This window comes from Heterodontus francisci, chromosome 1 (assembly GCF_036365525.1).
Source record: "Heterodontus francisci isolate sHetFra1 chromosome 1, sHetFra1.hap1, whole genome shotgun sequence".
In the NCBI taxonomy this organism is placed as follows: domain Eukaryota; kingdom Metazoa; phylum Chordata; class Chondrichthyes; order Heterodontiformes; family Heterodontidae; genus Heterodontus; species Heterodontus francisci.
In genome coordinates this window covers 286,003,197-286,026,815 of record NC_090371.1, presented here as the reverse complement: position 1 = coordinate 286,026,815, position 23,619 = coordinate 286,003,197, and the positions used below count along the sequence as shown (strand labels likewise).

The 23,619-nt window shown below is 46.2% G+C and overlaps 1 protein-coding gene across 2 annotated transcripts in view; it reads right to left on the bottom strand.

Annotated features, from left to right (window-relative positions):
- The window catches only part of LOC137361537 (clathrin light chain A-like), a 93,797-nt gene that overhangs the window by 15,781 nt on the left and 54,397 nt on the right, over positions 1-23,619 (bottom strand). The window contains exons 4-5 of one of the 2 annotated variants that reach the window (XM_068026358.1): positions 20,406-20,517; positions 9,804-9,839 (exon numbers count right to left, since the gene is read on the bottom strand). In XM_068026358.1, the coding sequence (XP_067882459.1) occupies positions 9,804-9,839; positions 20,406-20,517 (148 nt within the window). The remainder of the gene's footprint in view (positions 1-9,803; positions 9,840-20,405; positions 20,518-23,619) is intronic. The other variant, XM_068026379.1, reaches the window with a different exon arrangement.

Below are 23,619 nucleotides of genomic sequence, written 5' to 3'. Positions count from 1 at the left end.
TAAAACGTGAGCTAGCTGAAACACATGCTAGCTGAAACGTGAGCTAGCTAAAACGTGAGCTAGCTGAAACGCGAGCTAGCTGAAATGTGAGATAGCTGAAACACGTGCTAGCTGAAACGTGAGCTAGCTGAAACGTGAGCTAGCTGAAACACGTGCTAGCTGAAACGTGAGCTAGCTGAAACACGAGCTAGCTGAAATGTGAGATAGCTGAAATGTGAGATAGCTGAAACGCAAGCCAGCTGAAATGCGTGCCAGCTGAAATGCGAGCTAGCTGAAATGCATGTTAGCTGAAACGCGAGCTAGCTGAAACATGAGCTAGCTGAAATGCGTGTTAGCTGAAACACATGCTAGCTGAAATGCGAGCTAGCTGAAACGCAAGCCAGCTGAAATGCGTGCCAGCTGAAATGCGAGCTAGCTGAAATGCATGTTAGCTGAAACGCGAGCTAGCTGAAACATGAGCTAGCTGAAATGCGTGTTAGCTAAAACGCATGCTAGCTGAAACGCGAGCTAGCTGAAAGGTGAGCTAGCTGAAGCACATGTTAGCTGAAACACGAGCTAGCTGAAACGTAAGCTGGCTGAAACACGAGCTAGCTGAAAGGTGAGCTAGCTGAAACGCGAGCTAGCTGAAACGCGAGCTAGCTGAAACACGAGCTAGCTGAAAGGTGAGATAACTGAAACGTGAGCTAGCTGAAACGCAAGCTAGCTGAAATGTGAGCTAGCTGAAACACATGCTAGCTGAAACACGTGCTAGCGGAAACACTTGCAAGCTGAAACGCGAGCTAACTGAAACGCGAGTGAGCTGAAATGCGAGTGAGCTGAAACGCGAGCTAGCTGAAATGCAAGCTAGCTGAAATGTGAGATAGCTGAAACACATGATAGCTGAAATGCGAGCTAGCTGAAACATGTGCTAGCTGAAACACGTGCTAGCTGAAACGCAAGCTAGCTGAAACGCGAGCTAGCTGAAATGTGAGATAGCTGAAACACATGCTAGCTGAAATGCGTGCTAGCTGAAACACATCCTAGCTGAAATGCGAGCTAGCTGAAATGTGAGATAGCTGAAACACATCCTAGCTGAAATGCGAGCTAGCTGAAATGTGAGATAGCTGAAACACGAGCTAGCTGAAATGCGAGCTAGCTGAAATGTGAGATAGCTGAAATGTGAGATAGCTGAAACACATCCTAGCTGAAATGCGAGCTAGCTGAAATGTGAGATAGCTGAAACACGAGCTAGCTGAAACGTGAGCTAGCTGAAAAGCATGATAGCTGAAATGCGAGCTAGCTGAAATGCGTGCCAGCTGAAATGCGAGCTAGCTGAAACATGAGCTAGGTAAAATGCGTGCTAGCTAAAATGCATGCCAGCTGAAACGCATGCTAGCTGAAACGCGAGCTAGCTGAAAGGTGAGCTAGCTGAAACACGAGCTAGCTGAAAGGTGAGCTAGCTGAAACGCATGTTAGCTGAAACGCGAGCTAACTGAAACGCGAGCTAGCTGAAACGTGAGCTAGCTGAAACGCAAGCTAGCTGAAATGTGAGATAGCTGAAACACATGCTAGCTGAAATGCGAGCTAGCTGAAACATGTGCTAGCTGAAACACGTGCTAGCTGAAACGTGTGCTAGCTGAAACGCGAGCTAGCTGAAATGTGAGATAGCTGAAACACATCCTAGCTGAAATGCGAGCTAGCTGAAATGTGAGATAGCTGAAACACGAGCTAGCTGAAACGCGAGCTAGCTGAAAAGCATGATAGCTGAAATGCGAGCTAGCTGAAATGCAAGCTAGCTGAAACGTAAGCTAGCTGAAACACAAGCTAGCTGAAACGCCTGCTAGCTGAAATGCGAGCTAGCTGAAACACGTGCTAGCTGAAACACATGCTAGCTGAAACGCATGCTAGCTGAAACGCATGCTAGCTGAAACGCGTGCTAGCTGAAACACGTGCTAGCTGAAACACGTGCTAGCTGAAATGCAAGCTGGCTGAAACACATGCTAGCTGAAACGTGAGCTAGCTAAAACGTGAGCTAGCTGAAACACATGCTAGCTGAAACGTGAGCTAGCTAAAACGTGAGCTAGCTGAAACGCGAGCTAGCTGAAATGTGAGATAGCTGAAACACATGCTAGCTGAAACACGTGCTAGCTGAAACGTGAGCTAGCTGAAACACGTGCTAGCTGAAACGCGAGCTAGCTGAAACGCGAGCTAGCTGAAATGTGAGATAGCTGAAATGTGAGATAGCTGAAACGCAAGCCAGCTGAAATGCGTGCCAGCTGAAATGCGAGCTAGCTGAAATGCATGTTAGCTGAAACGCGAGCTAGCTGAAACATGAGCTAGCTGAAATGCGTGTTAGCTGAAACACATGCTAGCTGAAATGCGAGCTAGCTGAAACGCAAGCCAGCTGAAATGCGTGCCAGCTGAAATGCGAGCTAGCTGAAATGCATGTTAGCTGAAACGCGAGCTAGCTGAAACATGAGCTAGCTGAAATGCGTGTTAGCTAAAACGCATGCTAGCTGAAACGCGAGCTAGCTGAAAGGTGAGCTAGCTGAAGCACATGTTAGCTGAAACACGAGCTAGCTGAAACGTAAGCTGGCTGAAACACGAGCTAGCTGAAAGGTGAGCTAGCTGAAACGCGAGCTAGCTGAAACGCGAGCTAGCTGAAACACGAGCTAGCTGAAAGGTGAGATAACTGAAACGTGAGCTAGCTGAAACGCAAGCTAGCTGAAATGTGAGCTAGCTGAAACACATGCTAGCTGAAACACGTGCTAGCGGAAACACTTGCAAGCTGAAACGCGAGCTAACTGAAATGCGAGTGAGCTGAAATGCGAGTGAGCTGAAACGCGAGCTAGCTGAAATGCAAGCTAGCTGAAATGTGAGATAGCTGAAACACATGATAGCTGAAACATGTGCTAGCTGAAACACGTGCTAGCTGAAACGCAAGCTAGCTGAAACGCGAGCTAGCTGAAATATGAGATAGCTGAAACACATGCTAGCTGAAATGCGTGCTAGCTGAAACACATCCTAGCTGAAATGCGAGCTAGCTGAAATGTGAGATAGCTGAAACACATCCTAGCTGAAATGCGAGCTAGCTGAAATGTGAGATAGCTGAAACACGAGCTAGCTGAAATGCGAGCTAGCTGAAATGTGAGATAGCTGAAATGTGAGATAGCTGAAACACATCCTAGCTGAAATGCGAGCTAGCTGAAATGTGAGATAGCTGAAACACGAGCTAGCTGAAACGTGAGCTAGCTGAAAAGCATGATAGCTGAAATGCGAGCTAGCTGAAATGCGTGCCAGCTGAAATGCGAGCTAGCTGAAACATGAGCTAGGTAAAATGCGTGCTAGCTAAAATGCATGCCAGCTGAAACGCATGCTAGCTGAAACGCGAGCTAGCTGAAAGGTGAGCTAGCTGAAACACGAGCTAGCTGAAAGGTGAGCTAGCTGAAACGCATGTTAGCTGAAACGCGAGCTAACTGAAACGCGAGCTAGCTGAAACGCGAGCTAGCTGAAACGCAAGCTAGCTGAAATGTGAGATAGCTGAAACACATGCTAGCTGAAATGCGAGCTAGCTGAAACATGTGCTAGCTGAAACACGTGCTAGCTGAAACGTGTGCTAGCTGAAACGCGAGCTAGCTGAAATGTGAGATAGCTGAAACACATCCTAGCTGAAATGCGAGCTAGCTGAAATGTGAGATAGCTGAAACACGAGCTAGCTGAAACGCGAGCTAGCTGAAACGCGAGCTAGCTGATGATAGCTGAAATGCGAGCTAGCTGAAATGCGTGCCAGCTGAAATGCGAGCTAGCTGAAACATGAGCTAGGTAAAATGCGTGCTAGCTAAAATGCATGCCAGCTGAAACGCATGCTAGCTGAAACGCGAGCTAGCTGAAAGGTGAGCTAGCTGAAACACGAGCTAGCTGAAAGGTGAGCTAGCTGAAACGCATGTTAGCTGAAACGCGAGCTAACTGAAACGCGAGCTAGCTGAAACGCGAGCTAGCTGAAACGCAAGCTAGCTGAAATGTGAGATAGCTGAAACACATGCTAGCTGAAATGCGAGCTAGCTGAAACATGTGCTAGCTGAAACACGTGCTAGCTGAAACGTGTGCTAGCTGAAACGCGAGCTAGCTGAAATGTGAGATAGCTGAAACACATGCTAGCTGAAATTCGAGCTAGCTGAAACGTGAGATAGCTGAAATGTGAGATAGCTGAAACACGAGCTAGCTGAAACGCGAGCTAGCTGAAACGCATGATAGCTGAAATGCGAGCTAGCTGAAATGCAAGCTAGCGGAAATGCGTGCCAGCTGAAATGCGAGCTAGCTGAAATGCATGTTAGCTGAAACACGAGCTAGCTGAAACATGAGCTAGGTGAAATGCGTGCTAGCTAAAATGCATGCCAGCTGAAACGCATGCTAGCTGAAACGCGAGCTAGCTGAAAGGTGAGCTAGCTGAAACACGAGCTAGCTGAAAGGTGAGCTAGCTGAAACGCATGTTAGCTGAAACGCGAGCTAACTGAAACGCGAGCTAACTGAAACGCGAGCTAGCTGAAACGCAAGCTAGCTGAAACGCAAGCTAGCTGAAATGTGAGATAGCTGAAACACATGCTAGCTGAAATGCGAGCTAGCTGAAACATGTGCTAGCTGAAACACGTGCTAGCTGAAACGTGAGCTAGCTGAAATGCAAGCTAGCTGAAATGTGAGATAGCTGAAACGCGAGCTAGCTGAAACGTGAGCTAGCTGAAATGCGAGCCAGCTGAAATGCAAGCTAGCTGAAATGCATGTTAGCTGAAACGCGTGCTAGCTGAAACGTGAGCTAGCTGAAAGGTGAGCTAGCTGAAACACATGTTAGCTGAAACACGAGCTAGCTGAAACACGAGCTAGCTGAAACCAGAGCTAGCTGAAAAGGTGAGCCCCCGTTGAGCATTCAGTCAGCCAGCAGGGCAGGTCGTGCTTGGCCGAACATTGCAATAGTTCAAATGAGGAGGCAGCACAAAGGTTTTTAAAAGGCATGAAACCTGTAAATGTTGATGTTCTGAGGGCTGTGGAAAGAGAAGCAGAGTTAACGTTGCGGGTCAGTGACCCGAAACGTTAACTCTGCTTCTCTTTCCACAGATGCTGCCAGACCTGCTGAGTGATTCCAGCATTTCTTGTTTTTATTTCAGATTTCCAGCATCCGCAGTATTTTGCTTTTACAGAAAGTTAGCATGCAGGTACATTTAGCAATTAGGAAGGAAAATGGCATGTTGGCCTTCATTGCAAGGCGACTGAAGTACAAGAAAGTCTTGCTACAATTGTACAGGGTTTTGGTAAGAACACACCTGGAGTACTGGGCTGGAGTTAGTCACACCGGCGATTCTCCCGGTGCTGGGCTGAAAAGGTGAGGGGGACCCCACTCGGCCTTTCAGAGGGATAAAGGGAGCATATGCGAATAGATTAAATAAAAGGGAACTGAAAAGTCAAGGGTAGTCAAAGGAAGGGTGGGGCTGATTAGGGACCAAATAGGAGATCTTGCAACAGTAGCGGGCACGGCTGAGATACTAAATAAATACTTTTCATTTGTATTCATTCAAGAAGAGGATGCTGCCGATGTCACAGTAAAGGAGATAGGACACCCCTCTTACACCCCCTTACACCCCTCTTACACCCCTGTTACACCCTCTTACACCCCTCTTACACCCCTGTTACTCCCCTCTTACACCCCTCTTACACCCCGTTACACCCTCTTACACCCCTCTTACACCCTCTTACACCCCTCTTACACCCCTGTTACACCCTCTTACACCCCTCTTACACCCCTGTTACACCCTCTTACACCCCTCTTACACCCCTGTTACACCCTCTTACACCCCTCTTACACCCCTCTTACACCCCTGTTACACCCCTCTTACACCCCTCTTACACCCCTGTTACTCCCCTCTTACACCCCTGTTACACCCTCTTACACCCCTCTTACGCCCCTGTTACACCCTCTTACACCCCTGTTACACCCTGTTACACCCCTCTTACACCCCTCTTACACCCCTGTTACTCCCCTCTTACACCCCTCTTACACCCCTGTTACTCCCCTCTTACACCCCTGTTACACCCTCTTACACCCCTCTTACGCCCCTGTTACACCCTCTTACACCCCTGTTACACCCTCTTACACCCCTGTTCAAAAAAGGGGGAGAAAGATAAACAAAGCAACTGCAGGCCAGTCAGCCTGACATCGGTGAGGGGGAAAATTTTAGAGACAATAATCCTGGACAAAACTAACCAGCACTTGGAAAAGTATGGTTAATAAATGAAAGTCAGCATGGATTTGTTAAAGGCAAATCGTGTTTGACTAACTTGATTGAGCTGTTTGATGAGTTACAGAGAGGGTGGTACGGTTGACATATATACGGACTTTCAAAAGGCGATTGATAAAGTACCACATTATAGACTTATTCTTAGAGGCTTGGCACGGTCATTACTTAACAGGCTGTTTTCCCTGGTTGGAAAGTTCAGAAGTAGGGATAACATTCTCAGGATAAGGGGTCGATCATTTAGGATTGAGATTAGGAGAAATTTCTATACTCAGAAGATATGACTCTTTGGAATTCTCTGCTCCAGGGAGCTGCGAATGCTCAGTTGATGAGTATATTCAAACTGAGATCGATAACAGAAAACAGAGAGTTGCGGTTAACACTAGTTACTCAGATTGGCAAATAGTGGAAGTGATGTTCCATAAGAATCAGTGCTGGAACTGTTACTCCCCATTTACATCAACAATTTAGACTCTGCAATTGGAAGTACTATTTCAAAATTTACAGATGACACCAAATTAGGGGTGTAGCTAATACAGAGGAGGACTGCAACCAAATACAGGAGGACAATAATAAACTTGCAGAATGGGTGTGTAATTGGGAAAGGAACTTCAATAAAGAAAAGGGTGAGGTAGCATGTTTTGGTAGGAAGAGGGCACACACTGCTTGAAAAATAAACGTCTAAATGTAGGGGAACAGGTGGATCTGGGGTTACAAATCACTAAAGTAACAATGCAGTTTAATAAGGCCATAAAAAAGCAAGAAACACTAGTGTTCATTTCTAGAGGGTTAGAATGGAAAAGCAGAAAAGGCATATTAAACTCATATAGAAGTTTGGTTAGACTTTGGGAGTACTGTGAACAGTTCTGATCTACATATTATAAAAAAGGATATGGTCAGCATCCTTCCATCGATGAAAGATGATGGACATGCAGCAAACAATCCATTTCGGTGGGGTGTCGTCTCTTGCTGCACCTTTGCTGATGGCTGTGAAGGCCAATCCTTGAGAGGCAGGTTCTGCCACAAGTGCCACATGTGAAGCTGCCAAGTGACGCTGTGAGTTATTGTTTTTGACACTGTCGCCTGTTGCCAAGCTGCTGTAGCAACTGGTCATCATGGTAGTGGACACCAGTCCACAGGATGTGTTGTCATTTCCCTCTTTCACCAGCTAGTGACTCCCAGGTGCAATAGTCGACATTTAGGGCCTTCATGTCACACTTGCAAACATCCTTGAAGCGGAGCTTTGGGCGCCCCACTGGTCATCTGGCCCCTGCCATACAGAAGCTCTTTGGGCATGCGACTGTCATCCATCCTGTGGAGGTGTCCGATCCACCAAAGCTGCCTCTGTTTGATTACTGCCAACACACTTGGGAACTCTGCCTTTGACAGGACTGTTGCATTTGTGATTTTGTCCAGGATATGCCCATATAAAGGCATGGGAAAAGGAGTGAAAAAAATCTAATAGAATTACAACAGAAGTGAGAGGTTATACCTATCAAGAAAGATTGAACAGACTGGGGCTCTTTTCTCTAGGGGTGACAGAATAGAGGTCTTTAAGATTATGAAAGGATTTGATAGGGTGGACACAAAGAAGATGCTTTCACCCGTAGGGAAGACCAGAACTAGGGGCAATAAATATAAGACAGTCACTAATAAATCCAATCGGGAATTCAGGAGAAACTTCTTTACCCAGAGAGTGGTGAGAATGTGGAACTTGCTATCACAGGGAGTGGTTAAGGCAAATAATATAGATACATTTAAGAGGTAGCTAGATAAACACATGATGGAGAAAGGAATAGCAGGATAAGCTGATTGAGTGAAATAAAGAGAGATGGGAGGAGGCTCATGTGGAGCATAAACACTAGCATAGACCAGTTGGGCCGAATGGCCTGTTTCTGTGCTGTAGGTACTTTGTGATTCTTTGCAAGGTTTTCTGGCCCAACAGACAGCCTGTCGATCAGGCTGTTGGGCAGGAAACTTGCAGAAATTACTTAAAAAGCATCCTACTGCCAATTTCAGCAGGAAATCCAAGGCATTATTTATTACAAAAAGCAAAATAATGTGGATGCTGGAAATCTGAAATAAAAACAGAAAGTACTGGAAATACTCAGCAGGTCTGGCAGCATCTGTGGAGAGAGAAACAGAGTTAACGTCCCAGATCGGCGACCTTGTATCAGAAGCAATTGTGACAATAGAGGTGACGATCTGAAATGTTAAGCCTGTCATCCGTTTATTACATTGATTGGACATTCATACATCCTGTGTTCTGGACCACAGTATCAAACAGGACGGAAAAACCTTTCAAATTGTTCAGCAGAGTGAGGTGGAACACAATTTTCTTTTAGTAATAATCCTAACAGACAGATTTCCATGCAAGAACGACACAGGAGGGGTAACTATGAAATCTCCATCCCTATGCTGATTCACAAGACAGAAGCACAGCTTAGAGGCAGCCCCACATGACCGAAAGGGGGATTCTGTGACTCATGTTTCTGTCTAACAAGGTTCCAGGTGACAGCTTAGCCTGTGCTAAATGACCCCTAAACAGTTTGGAGCAAGAGTCATGGCTGCAACAAGCTGTGCGTAGATCTCCAGTACGCAAACTCCAAGTGTCACTATGTGCTGAGGTTCTATCTGTCCCGGTGTTGCGAAGGATGGGCCTGGTCACATTGCTGCGGAACGCTCCATCCAGTTGGACCGTGCAGTACCACCTGTCCTTCGTGGGAAAGTTTCTGCGGGAAAACAACTTTGACCACCAATCCATCAGGCAGTGGTCTGCACGGAATGTCCTCAAGGCCCTACTGGAAAAGGAGATGGCGGATCCGGTCGGATAGTTGCACGAGCAGACTGCCAAAGTCATTTGGCAGAATGCCTCATCACCAGAAATTTCAAACAAACACCAAGCTTGGCTGGTGGTGAGAAGGGCCCTTCCCATCAGATCCTTCCTGCATGCCCGGAGACTCGCACGCTGCCCTTGAGGTGGCTGTGGTGGGGAAGAGACGGTTGCCCACCTCCTTCTGGAATGTGTCTTTGCAAAGCAGGTGTGGAAAGAGATGCAGTGGTTTTTGTCGAGGTTCATCCCAAGCAGCTCTTTAACACAGGAGTCTGTGCTCTACGGGCTGTTCCCAGGGATGCACACCGAGAAAAACATCAACTGCTGCTGGAGGACTATCGACTCAGTGAAAGACACTCTTTGGTCTGGCCGAAACTTGCCGGTCTTCCAGCGCAAAGAGTTGTCCACGACCGATTGTTGCAGACTGGCACATTCCAAGGTCCAGGACTATGTGCTGAGGGACGCACTAAAGCTGGGGGCAGCCGCTACAAAGGCTCAATGGGGAAAGACCACTGTGTAAGGTCCCCCCCAATGGAAGGGTTGTGAGGCAACTCACTCGTGTATCGAAGAAAACTGATTTCCTTTGCACTTTTTGGAATGTCAACTTGGTGCTATTTCGAACTGTTTTGTAATGCATTTTTAAAAGATTTTTATGAAGAAAGTATATTTTTGGAAAAAAAAAGTAGCAAGAGTAAAGAATACTTAACTGTTGTAGGTTGTAGCAGTGTTGTTTTATGTTTGTACTTCATGGCATGTTGGAAAGAAAAAAGCAAAAAAGAACAGTTACACAATTGGAAATGACATTAGCTGCACTTAAAAGAACAGATCTCGACTTTCTGCGACTGTGCAAAAATTGGTAATTATTTCCATTGAGCCCATGAGAAAACAAAATGTGGAGAGATGTAAAACTGTTGGTTCACTCTCACCAAATTGACATTACTGCAAAGTCAAAATCTACTCCATAATCTCTTGATTATTACACTTAACTCAGTTTTTGCTGCAATGTTTTATCTAAAGCAGTTTATTTTTAAACAATAACTATACATCTCACAAGCCTCCAGTGTCTGTGGATGCTGGAAATCCGAAATAAAACAGAAAGTGCTGGAAATACTCAGCATCAGTGGACAGAGAAACAGAGTTAATGGGCGGAATCTTTTCAGAGCAGCGGAGGTGGATTTGAGGGCAGGGAGGGTGGGGAGTAGTTTTTCAAAGTTGGGCGTCAGGGCAGCTCTGAAACATTCCTGTTTGATCTTGCTGGAACCGGCTGCCACGGGAACTGGTAACCTGCCAATTAGGGCAATAAAGGCCGCACTTAAGTGACATTTCCAGAACCCGCCAGCATCTTCCCAAGATCCGAAAGCTTGGCCTCCCACTGAGGAACCCAGTAGGACCTGGAGGTGGCCTCCTAGTGGCAGGTCCTGGGGTCATCAGAGCCTCCTCTCAAACCCTCAATTACAGAGCTACTGGGATGAGAAGCCCATAGCTGGGGTCACAAGCAAACCCGTGCGGGCTCCCCCTCCACATTGATGGCCCTGACAGCTGTTGTCATTCTTTATTTTTAAATTTTCAAGATGCTTCAGAGACTGCCTCCATTTTGAGGCTCCCCTGCCTGCCTCAGCAGTGCCCACCTCTCCCAGTGGGACTGCCAAGCGGCCAGAGCTTCAGGTCTCCTACTGGGGCCTCCCATTCCGCTAACTTGTCCACCAGCGAATGCCAAGGCAGCCTGTTAATTGGCCGCCTCTCGGAAGATTCGAACTGTCAGCTTGCCTCTGACCTCTGACCTGTGCAGTGTAGGGACCCGGAAATGGTCCCAACCCAACAAATTTTTCAAAGGACTTAAGATTCTGCCAAATGTTTCAGGTCGATGACCATTTGTCAGAACTGTAAAAAGTTAGAAATGTAGGATGTAAGTGAGAGGTTTTAAGCAAGTACAGAGGCAGGGAAGGAGGTGATGGGATAAAGAAAAAAAGGAAAGGTCTGTGATTGGGTGGAAAGCAAAAGAGATTAAATGACAAAAGACAAATTACAGTTCTGACGTAAGGTTATCGATCTGAAACATTAACTCTGCTTCTCGCTCCACAGATGCTGCCAGACCTGCTGAGTATTTCCAGCATTTTCTGTTCTTATTAAAGAATCAAATTTTACCCATTGGAATATCAGGACATGAAATGTTACAGAATAAGAGATACTTCAGATTTAGAGTGATATAGAAGCTAGTAATCGGGCTGAGGGCTTTAGATCATATCCTAAACCCTGTGAGAAATTAAAGGGCTCATTGACAGTCTGTTAATATTTCACATTAGACTCAAATTTACTCATGAGAATGTTTTCACTGGTGACAGTCAGCCCAGGTTATCAGGCTATGGGATTCTTTAGGGACTCTGTTATTTTACCCCCATCTGTATCAAAAGACAAAAATATATTAAAACCTATTCAAATAGAGTCAATAACAGCACCAGAAGGAGGCCATTCGACCATCAAATCCATGCTGGCTCTCTATAGAGCAATCCAATCATTCCCATGTTCCCACTCTATCCCTGTAGTGCTGCAAGTTCATTTTCCTCAAGTGTCCATACAATTTCCTTATGAAATCATTGATCGTCTCCACTTCCATCACCCTCGTAGGCAGCGAGTTCCAGGTCATTACCACTCACTGTGTAAAAAAGTTCTTCCTCACCATTTCCCCTGCATCTCTTGCCCAAAACCTTCAATCTGTATCCCCTAGTCCTTGTATCATCAGTTAATGGGAACAGTTTCTCCTTGTCTAACTAAACCTGAACACCATCACAGTCACACAACAAACTCAGTCACACAACAAACTCAGTCACACAACACACTCACAATCACAAAACACACTCACAGTCACAAACACACTCAGTCACAAAACACACGCACAGTCACACAACAAACTCAGTCACACAACAAACTCAGTCACACAACAAACTCAGTCACACAACACACTCAGTCACACAACACACTCACAATCACAAAAAACACTCACAGTCACAAACACACTCAGTCACAAAACACACGCACAGTCACACAACAAACTCAGTCACACAACAAACTCAGCCACACAACACACTCACAATCACAAAACACACTCACAGTCACACAACACACGCAGTCACAAAACACACTCACAATCACAAAACACACTCACAGTCATACAACACACGCACAGTCACAAAACACACGCACAGTCACACAACACACGCACAGTCACACAACACACGCACAGTCACAAAACACACACACAGTCACAAAACACACTCACAGTCACACAACACACTCACAGTCACACAACAAACTCACAGTCACACAACACACTCACAGAACACACTTACATTCACAGAACACACTTACAATTTCAGGGGGAGACCCACAACCACAGGGGGTCAGGGAGGGGGAGGGGGTGGGGGTCTTACAATCATATACAGTTGTTGAGTGTCCTGCCTGTGAAACATGACAGGAATGTCCCAGAGCGTATTGTGTTACAAAAGTGGGCACATAAGGGGCGGCACAGTGGCGCAGTGGTTAGCACCGCAGCCTCACAGCTCCAGCGACCCGGGTTCAATTCTGGGTACTGCCTGTGTGGAGTTTGCAAGTTCTCCCTGTGTCTGCGTGGGTTTCCTCCGGGTGCTCCGGTTTCCTCCCACATGCCAAAGACTTGCAGGTTGATAGGTTAATTGGCCATTATAAATTGCCCCTAGTATAGGTAGGTGGTAGGGAAATATAGGGACAGGTGGGGATGTGGTAGGAATATGGGATTAGTGTAGGATTAGTATAAATGGGTGGTTGATGGTCGGCACAGACTCGGTGGGCCGAAGGGCCTGTTTCAGTGCTGTATCTCTAAACTAAACTAAACATAAGCAATGTAAGTTCTGGCATTGTGAGTGTTGGGGGATAGGTAATTACCCACAGAGAATTTTTAACAAAGCCTTTGAAAAGATATGTTTTATGATTCGTCGTTCACAGAACAGAAAATACAGAAATCTTCTCCAGATAGGAAACAAAGAACTGTAGCCAGAAAAACTGGTCAGAAACAGGCTATGAATGACCAGTTAAAGGGGTGGGGACCAGCATAAATCATAGAAAGGTGACATTGTGTGGGAGAGGAGCTGGTCTCTCAATAAGCGTCAGTTTTGTTTGGTGTAATATCTGATAAATTGTCATGTTTTTACAAGAGACACTCCCGCTGTAGTTTATGCTTCTAGAATGTTTGCCTTTATTAGCTGAGGCATAGAATATAAGAGCAGGGAGGTTATGATGGAGCTGTATAAAATGCTAGTTAGGCCACAGCTGGAGTACTGTGTACAGTTCTGGGCATCACACTATAGGAAGGATGTGATTGCACTGGAGAGGGTGCAGAAGAGATTCACCAGGATGTTGCCTGGACTGGAGCATTTCAGCTATGAAGAGAGACTGAAAAGGCTGGGTTGTTTTCCTTAGAGCAGAGAAGGCTGAGGGGGGACATGATTGAGGTGTACAAAATTATGAGGGGTATTGATAGGTTAGATAGGAAGAAACTTTTTCGCTTAGTGGAGGGATCAAGAACCAGGGGGCATAGATTTAGGGTAAGGGGCAGGAGGTTTAGGGGAGATTTGAGGACAATTTTTTTTCACCCAGAGGGTGGTTGGAATCTGGAATACACTGCCTGAAGAGGTGGTTGAGGCAGGAACCCTCACAACATTTAGGAAGTATTTAGATGAGCACTTGAAACGCCGTAGCAGACTAGGCTATGGGCCAAGTGCTGGAAAATGGGATTAGAATAGCTGGGTGCTGGATGGCCGATGGGCCTGTTTCTGTGCTGTATAACTCTATGACTCTATGACTCTGATGTAGTCCAAACTGCTCTGGCCTGCAATTTCCCAAGATGTGCTCTGATTGCTGCTCCTTGTCACCTCATCTAAATCCCAGTTGTCCCGTGTCCACATTCAAAAGTAACTTTCAAAAGGGAATTGATAAATACTTGAAAAGGTCAAATTTGCAGGAGTAAGGGGAAAGAGTGGGGGGAGTGGGACTAACCATATAGCATGAATAATGAGCCAGCACAAGTACTGAATGACCTCGTCCTGTGCTCTCAGATTCTATGATTTCATTAACTTTTTTTGGGTTCACCCCCACGTTCTAAGGGGTCATTGTCTCCAAACCTGTTGTTGAGAAGAAAGAGTAACAGTGCCTGAAGGGCAAGTATCTGCTAGTCCCTGATAGTTTCAGCCCTAATCCCAGTGGCAAATACAAAGCTCCACCAAAATAACTAACTGGGCAGCTCCTGCCTCTTTGGGGGCACAAGTGCAGCTCGCTATTGTCCAAGGATCAATTACTGACCCTGTCTACTTTCAGATGCTGACTTTGCAGCACTTTCTGTTTCAGGTGTCAATCATTTCCATTTTATCCTCAACATTTAAATTGGGAATTCCACTGAGTGTACACAGTCAATACAATGACTAATATTTAACAAAGTGACTCCTGACAACGCAGCAGCCTGCTGACATCAGAGTGTGCCAGGCTGTGCACATGCACAGCTACATCTTGCCATGGCGAGGTGGCGCATGCGCGGAATGATGTCATCACCTAGTCGTGCCTGGTCCATCTTCGTGCGTGGAGGAAGCAGCTGAATGGGAGACTTTGAGGCTGGAGCTTGATCCCCGTCACTCCCTCCCGCCCCACTAGCCATTCGCCCCCCTTGGCAACTCACTCCAGGCCTCGGTGCTCCCCCCCCCCCCACCACTCCAGGCGATTGTTCCTCGCTTCGCGCCACCCCACTCTTCAGCCACTCGCTCTCCCCTTCCCCCCCCCAATCCCCCGCCCAGCTCCAGGCCGCGCCGCTTCCGTCCTCTCAGCCACTCGCTCCTACATCGCCCCGTCACCCCTTGTGACCCACCTTGCTTCTTTGGGCGGCACGTGGTGACTGATCAAACATGGGAGCGAGTGACCGTGAGGAGGGCAGCGGCGCAGCCTAGAGTTAGTGGCTGGAGGGAGAGGGAGGGACGGGGACCGACCGTCTGATCAACCGGAGAGCGGGGTGGCATGAGTGGGGAACATTCGCCCAGGGGAGTGGGGGGGGTGGGGGGTAGCAGTGAGGTCTGAAGCAAGCAGCTGTGTGGGTGTGGGGGGGCGGGGGCGGAAGCTGCCTTTGGGGAGAAGGGGGAGAAAGCGAGTTGCCGAGGGGGGACAGCGGCCAGTGGGGTGGGAGCTAGTAGCTGTGTTTGGGTGAAATCAGTCCTGGTCAGTCATATAAACGAATCACAATAACACAATTGGGCAGCACATTTTATACTCTGCCCAATTTTCTTTTCCATCGATCAGGGTGCCAATTCACTATCTTTCAATAGAAATTCAATCATAAAATTCCTTTTCTATTTAATAGGATTACTGGAATATTAAATGGATCTGAGGATTACAGTTAGTATCCTAGAACTACCTAGTAGCATATTACTGGGCTTCCATCCAACTTAATGTAAGGTTAGTTTGCTCGAACGATCCAGCCATAAGCATTTCCTGTGATAAATTGAGCAGCGCCATCTTTAATACTGGTAGCTGCCTGAACGTCGCAGACACTGACGTTCCAGTTGAAGAGCCTGCATTTGTGCATGTGCAAGTACTGCGCCACCTAGTGGTTGCGTTGTCAGCAAACGCAGCCAATAAGAATGATCGAACAGACGAACTTGCGTTGGTATAACTCAAACCCACAACTTTATGACTCAGAGGCAGTTCCATCAATGTGCCAAGGCTGCTATCTTTTGATCAGTCTGTCAACAGTAAATGCAAAAAAAACTGCAATTTACTTGGCAAAGCCAAATATTAATCTGAGCATTTTATTCTCTATTCGTTAAGCGCTAAATTGATGTGTTAAATAAGAGTAGAATGTGGCAGAAAGTGTACAAGACAAAGGCAAATAATTTTCAAAAGGAATTGTTTGAGTGGTAAGAATAGAAAGATGAAATATTAATAAAGCAGCATACACGTAGCCAATCACATCGGCGAAGGGTTGTTTGTAGAAAGCCTCATCCAGAATCCTAGGACGATGGAGGTTGGTTGTGTAGTCCACAGTCAGCAGCAATTGGAGAGAGATAATGTGGTAAAACAAGAGTAAGACAGTGCACAAATAAAGAGGGAAAAGCACACAGTTACTCAGAAAGGGACTGGAATTCCTGGGGCTGGGGAGGGCAGCAACTGGGAACATTGCCCTCAGAGGGGGGAGCTGGAATTTAGGGTGGCTCCCAGTTCCACTGGGTTTCCATGACTTTTAACACCTGTCCTAAATTCCAGGAGCAAGGGGAGAGGAATTGGGGGTGGGCTGGGCGGGGCTGGGGGGGGGTGATGGGGGTGTGGTGGAATGTGCTAGTGGTCAGTACTTCAGGGGTGCGCGTCTTGGGGAATTCTCTGGCAGTCTGGGAATCTTCGCACTTACTTCTGCATTCAGTCCAATGGAAGCCTCGCCAGCTGGAAATGTTAATGTTCTTCCCTGGGAGCATTTTTAAATGTGTACCTGAAGTTCATCTTAGGCTTTTGTTCAGCCTCAGGACTGCCCTCAGAGTGCAACACCGCCCTCAGGACTGCCCTCAGAGTGCAACACCGCCCTCAGGACTGCCCTCAGAGTACAACACCACCCTCAGGACTGCCCTCAGAGTGCAACACCGCCCTCAGGACTGCCCTCAGAGTGCAACACCGCCCTCAGGACTGCCCTCAGAGTGCAACACTGCCCTCAGGACTGCCCTCAGAGTACAGCACTGCCCTCAGGACTGCCCTCAGAGTGCAACACTGCCCTCAGCACTGCCCTCAGAGTGCAACACCGCCCTCAGGACTGCCCTCAGAGTGCTGCGCTGCTGCCCTGATTCACCTACCTGCTGGCCTTCTTTATTTGTGTGCTTACAGGCGTGGCCTACCCACCATGGCCTACCCACCATGGCCTACCCACCATGTGTTTGGAACAGAGTCCTTGGGATGAATTTTATTCTGATGACAGAGGTCCTGGTGGCAGGTTGGAAGGTGAGAGGAGACCCCGTCTCGGCCATCCATCGGGTCCCTATTGCAATTCCACAGCAGGCAGGCAATTAATTGCTCACCATCGGGGACGCGATCCCTTTAAGGGACGAGCTCCCCCTGCCAGAGCTGCTGGCCAATCAGAAGGCCGGCAGTTTTGTAGTACCAGCAGCGACACTGGGAGTGGTGGCCATTGCTGGTATTGCAGGAGGCCCTGCAGTCCTGAGGATGCGGAGACCCCAGGACAGGTAAGTGGGGTCGGGGTTGTGAGGGCCAGTTAGGCAGGCCCCAGCAAAGAGGGCGGTTGGTAACCCTAACCCCAAGGTAAGGTTGGGGGGAGGGGGGTAAGCGATTGCCACCGGGGGGTGGGGGGGGGGCCCTCCAGGGGCCCTGGATTGCCCTCAAAGGAGGGACACCCCAACCCCGCTCAGAGGTCACCAGGCTTTACCTGGCAGTATCTCCACACAGTGGCGGGCCCCTCTGTCCTCCATTAAATTGCGATGGAGGCAGGGATAAGTCCTCAAGTGGCCATTAATTGGCCACCTTCGGCCTTCCCCTCCCCAGACTAAATTGGAAGATGCTGGGAAGGCGATGAACACTCCACTCCCTGCCTTCCGACACAATTATATGGCTCCCCCTCCCCACCCCCGTCTCCATTCCAATTCCTAGGAGGCCCATAAAATTCAGCCCCATGTTCCCCGTCAATGGGTGGCCGGGAGGTTCGGCACCACCTCAATCAGAAAGACCCTTTCAGAGCTTTTCCTGAAATAACTGCAGGTTTCTGTAAACATAGTTACAGAATAAGGGGGCACACATTTAAAACTGAGATGCGAAGGAATTTCTTCTCTCAGAGGGTGGTGAATCTCTGGAATTCTCTGCCTCAGAGAGTTGTGGAGGCTCGGTCACTAAATGTATTTAAGGAGGAGGTAGATAGATTTTTGAAATCTCAGGGAGTCGAGGGCTAGGCAGAGCAGGCCCGATAGAGGAGTTGAGGCCTGGGACAGATCAGCCATGATCTTATTGAATGGTGGGACAGGCTTGAAGGGCTGAATGGCCTACCCCTGCTCCTATTTCTTATGTTCTTATGTTCTTTCACCTCTCCCAGAGACTGGCACTGTTAGGGGGTGTGGTTTTGCTAAATGGTGTACATTTCCCATATCTGAATGACATGACCTTACTGAGCTTGTTGGTCTTGTCCTTTTTGGTAGGTTTATAAGACTCATACCTCAAGGACAACCAGCATTGCAACCAAATGACTTTGACCATCAGCAGGAGTTTCCCAGGCTGCTCCTGCCCTGTCACCATAACTTTGGCTGAATTTTGGTGCAAACCCCCTCTCAGCAAGTAAACAGGATTTCCACTGAAGATACGACAGAAAAGCAGGAGAGGGCTTGGGGAAATTCCCTGCATGGATCTGGGTCTCTGAGTCTCCCCCGGTGGCTTATGGTGCAATGTCCTTTTTAGAAGGAGGATTTATTAAATCAGCATAATCATCATTACTGAGGAATCTCTACTATTTTAAGGCCAGAGATGTCCCAGTTTGTTAAACTACAGCATTAATACCTACAATTCCACAGTATATGATAAAGCAAAGAATAATGGCTGCCACAGTGGAGCATTCCCTTAACCTGAGTTAAGAAATGGGAGCAAAATACTGCGGATGCTGGAAATCTGAAATAAAAACAAGAAATGCTGGAAATACTCAGCAGGTCTGGCAGCATCTGTGGAGAGAGAAGCAGAGTTAACGTTTCAGGTCAGAGTTTTGAAGAAGGGTCACTGACCTGAAACGTTAACTCTGCTTCTCTCTCCACAGATGCTGCCAGATCTGCTGAGTATTTCCTGCATTTCTTGTTTTTATTTAAGAAATGGGAGCCTGTCCTTCTAATTCCATTCTGAAATGAAATAAAACAAGCAGGAAAAGTAGGTAAGGACCCACGTGGCTGTGGAAACAGTGAGTTGTATCCAGAGGCTCTCAGTTACACTGGGAAAAAAATGGAATTAAAAACAAAACTGAATGCTGATGTTAAACAGATAATCTGTCTCCATTGCCTGGTTCCATGTTCCCACAAATGGCTCTCAGTTCTAGGAGGACGACAATGGGTTTAGCCATTCAATGCAGGCCAGAAACATTTAGCTGACAGGCTGCTGCATACTGTAGAGGTATGATCCAGGAAGTTGAGTAATTAGTAACAACGCCAAACCAAATTCTAAGGTTTTGGAGAGATTGATGTAATGAGGGGGCAAAGTAGACATAACGTCAACCTACTGGAAGTCAGAATTGCAAACTGCCACAGATTTGGCGCAAGGAAATTGTACTTTTAGGGAAATTCTGATTCACAAGGGAATGATAAAATCAACAATAAAGTTCAGCAGGGTTTATTCAGAATGTTTCTCTTCCTAGCAAACTGGGACAGAACTTTCCCTCATCATTCAAAGCTGCCCATAAGAAAAGTAAGAACTTGACAAGCAAATGAAAGGAAGGAGATGAGAGACTTGCAACCATGAATATATAACAGGCAGCTTAAAGGGATATCTAAACTTAATATATATGTATATGTAATTCTGATTAAAATTGGATCCATTCATTTTGAGATTTTCTGCTATTTGAAGTGTATTATTAGTTTTAGTGACACAGGAAAGGAGAAATGGAGTCTGGGAGCCACCTGGCCTACTCCTGGTTCACTCCTGGCCTACTCTTGGTTCACTCCTGTTCCACTCCCGGGTACCTTGCAGTATATTGCCTCCATGTAGCACATGGCCTTCAATCAGTGCAACTCCTCACTGACAATCTAATAGTGGAATCCACCTTCTGGCAACCATTAGTTGAAGTTTACAATATTTGAAATTTGTTTGAATTTATCTTTGAATGAACGGTGTAATATTCTGCAGTTAACAAAGGGGAGTGGAAATCTGGAACATCCTCCTCCCACCCCCCAAAAAAAGACTGTTGACACTGAGGATCAATTAAAAATTTCAAAAGTGATAATGATAGATTTTTGTTAGGAAAGGGTTTTAAGGAATATGGAACCAAAGCAGGTAAATGGAGTGAAGATACAGATCAGCCATGATCTAACTGAAAGACAGAACTTGAGGGGCTGAATGACCTCCTGTCCCTATGTTCCTTGCTGAATTATAGAATCATTATTTACTTATTCTTTTAAACTGACAGTTTCAGAAGATAATTGCCTTTAAGAAAAGTTGCACGTAATTCTCATAAAAAAGAGGTGAGGTAATCTTGTGACAGGAGGTGGTGCTCCTTCATACAATGGATTTACTGTTTGATTCACAACAACACTGAGCTCTTGACAACATGCGAATACCTGTTATTGGTTTTCATTTCTTCAAGGTGTTCCTCCTGTTGTATGTACCAATCCTCCAACTCTTTCTTAGCTTTCTCTCTCCACTCCAGTTCTGCTTCACGAGAGTTGGCATCTAAGGAGTTCGAACAGAGTTTACTGGGATTAGGTTTCCATCGTTCCTGCAGGGACCACTACATGGAGGGGGCTAAATTGGATAACGACCAAAAACGGGCGCGGAGATAGTGATGCACAGTTAACCCACACCCATCGATTACGATGCAGGTAGTACATGAATTTGGTGTGCTGCCTGCTCATTTCAATTATTTCAGCATCCAGTCAGCGCTAACTGTACTGTTGATTGGCTGGATACATCAGCAGGGGGGCAATATCATGAGAGGATAGCACTGCTTAAAGCGAGCCTGCACTGCTTAAAGTGCATTGTGGTTGGCTCAGCAGGAAGTGACTCTGTCCTGGGTAACAGTGAAAATGGCACAACATGAGAGAGAGTGGCCACCAAGGATTTCAGATGCTGCAATGGAGGCGTTGATGGAGGAGATTGAAAGGAGGAGAGATGTCCTGTATTTGCAGATGACAGTATGCTGATACCCAATCTGCATTCTGCTCATCCCACACTCTCTTCTGAATTGCAAGTCGCAGATGGTGTAAGTATACACCTATTATTTTCCCTCCACTTACCTCAACACCGCCTTAGCCTCGTGTCCCTCTCCTTTCAGATACCCAAGAAGCGTAACTTAGCCAGGCAGTGTAGGAACATCAAGAAGACAGTGAGGAAGATGCAGCCACCAGTTCTGATACTGACACTGTGCATTACTTAGAGCAGGGGTTCCCAACATTTTTGCTTCTGATGCCCCCCACTTGTTGTATTATAAAAATTCTGCAGACACCCTTTAAAACTGTATAAAAATTAGTTATACAATTAAACATATATATTTATTATCATCTTTGTTTTATTTAATGTGGAACTTGTTGCTGGTGCTGAGCAGCTATTCAGGCAAGTCATGAAAGTATCTTTGACAAGCTTAAGTCCTGGTCACTGTTCATCCTGGCTCGTTACTTTATTTTCATTGACGTCATTGCTGAAAATCCAGCCTCATAGAATGAGGTTGTACTAAATGGGACCAACACTTTCAGTGCTCATGAAGAACCAGTGCTGAACTGATTGGAGCATTTGCACCCAAGAACACAAATAGGAGCAGAAGTAGACCATATGCCCAATCGATCCTGCTCCGCCATTCAATACGATTATGGCTGATCTTGGGCTTCAATTCCACTTTCCTGCCACTCCCCATATCCCTTGATTCCGTGTGAGACCAAAAATCTATCTATCCCAGCCTTAAATATTCATTGATGGGGCATCCACAAACATCTGGGGTAGAGAATTCCAAAGAATCACAACCCTTTAAGTGAAGTAATTTCTCCTCATCTCAGTCCTGAATGATTGGACCCTTACCCTGAGATTGTGCCCCAGTGTTCTAGATTCCTTGACCAGTGGGAACACTCTCTCAGTTTCTACCCTTTTCAAACCCTTTCAGAATCTTGTATGTCTCAATTAGATCGCATCTCATTCTTCTAAACTCCAGAGAATATCGGCACAATTTACACAACCTCTTATCATAGGACAACCTCCTCATCCCAGGGACCAATTTAGTAAATCTTCGTTGCACTGCCTCCAGTGCAAGTACATCCCTTCTTAAATGTGGAGACCAAAACTAAACAGTATTCCAGGTGCGGTCTCACCAAAGCCCTGTACAATTTTAGTAAAACTTCTTTATTCCTGTACTCCAATCCCCTTGCAATCAAGGCCAACATACCATTTGTCTTCCTAATAGCCTGCTGCACCTGCATGTTAACTTTGGGCGTTTCTTGTATGAATGCACCCAAGGCTCTCTGAATATCAACACTTACCAGTTTCACACTTTTAAAAAAATATTCTGCTTTTCTATTTTTACGACCAAAGTGAACAACTTCATACTTCTCTACATTATACTGCATTTACCATCTTGTTGCCCACTCACTTAACCTGTCTATATCTCTTTGCAGCCTCTCTATGTCCTCCCCTCAGCTTACCTTTCCACCAAGCTTTGTATCATCAGCAAACTTAGATACATTACTCTCTGTCTCTTCATGCAAGTCATTAATATAGAGTGTAAATAGCTGAGGCCCCAGCACTGACCCTTGCGGTATCCCACTATTCACTGTCTGCCAACTTGAAAATGCCCCATTTATGCTTCCTGTCTGTTAACCAATCCTCCATCCACACTAATATATTACCCCCAACACCAGGAGCCCTTATCTTGCTTATTAATCTTTTATGTGGCATCTTATCGAATGCCTTTTGAAATTCCAAGCATTCTACATCTACTGGTTTCCCTTTATCTGCCCTACTTACATCCTCAAAAAGTCAAATAAATTTGTCAAACAGGATCTCCCTTTAGTTAAGCCTTGCTGTCTTGTTCTAATCATATTATGCTTTTCCAAATGCATTGTTAAGACTTTTGCAATAATAGTTTCCAGCATCTTCCCAACGACTGATGTTAGGCTAACTGGCCTGTAGTTCCCTGTTTTCTCTCTACCTCCTTTCTTGAAAAGTGGTGTAACATTTGCAAAACGGCATTTCACTGAACTTGGTTTTGAGAGAGCTGTCTGATGAAATGGTTAATGAGCTCTTTCCAATAGCTTTAATGGGACAGTGGCGGCAGTTTAGCCTCAGTATTCTCACCCAAGGGGTTTATAGCCCCCAGAGGGTAGCAGATTGTTCTGTCAGAGTTCTGGAAAGTAAGTATTAAATTTGATGCATAGACCAGAAAGATGGGCTATCTGCTGTGGATTGTTGACATCAAAGTCAACTTTTTCTTCTCAAATGAAAGAATGTAGGAACTCAAACACACCGGTAGACCCGCCACAGACAAGAACTTTCAGACTTGCAGTTTCCTTTTAAATGTGTCAATTCTTTCACAGTAGGCAAAAAAGTAGTTCTCCCACCTTACATAGTTTCATTCAGCTAATTTTTCTCCATTCATGGAATGTGAATGTCGCTGGCAAGGCTAGCATTTATTACTATAGTGTTGTATCACAGAGTCACAGAATAACACAGTGCAGAAGAGGCCCTTCGGCCCATCGAGTCTGCACCGATGCATTAAAGACACCTGACCTGTCTACCTAATCCCATTTGCCAGCACTTGGCCCATAGCCTTGAATGTTATGACGTGCCAAG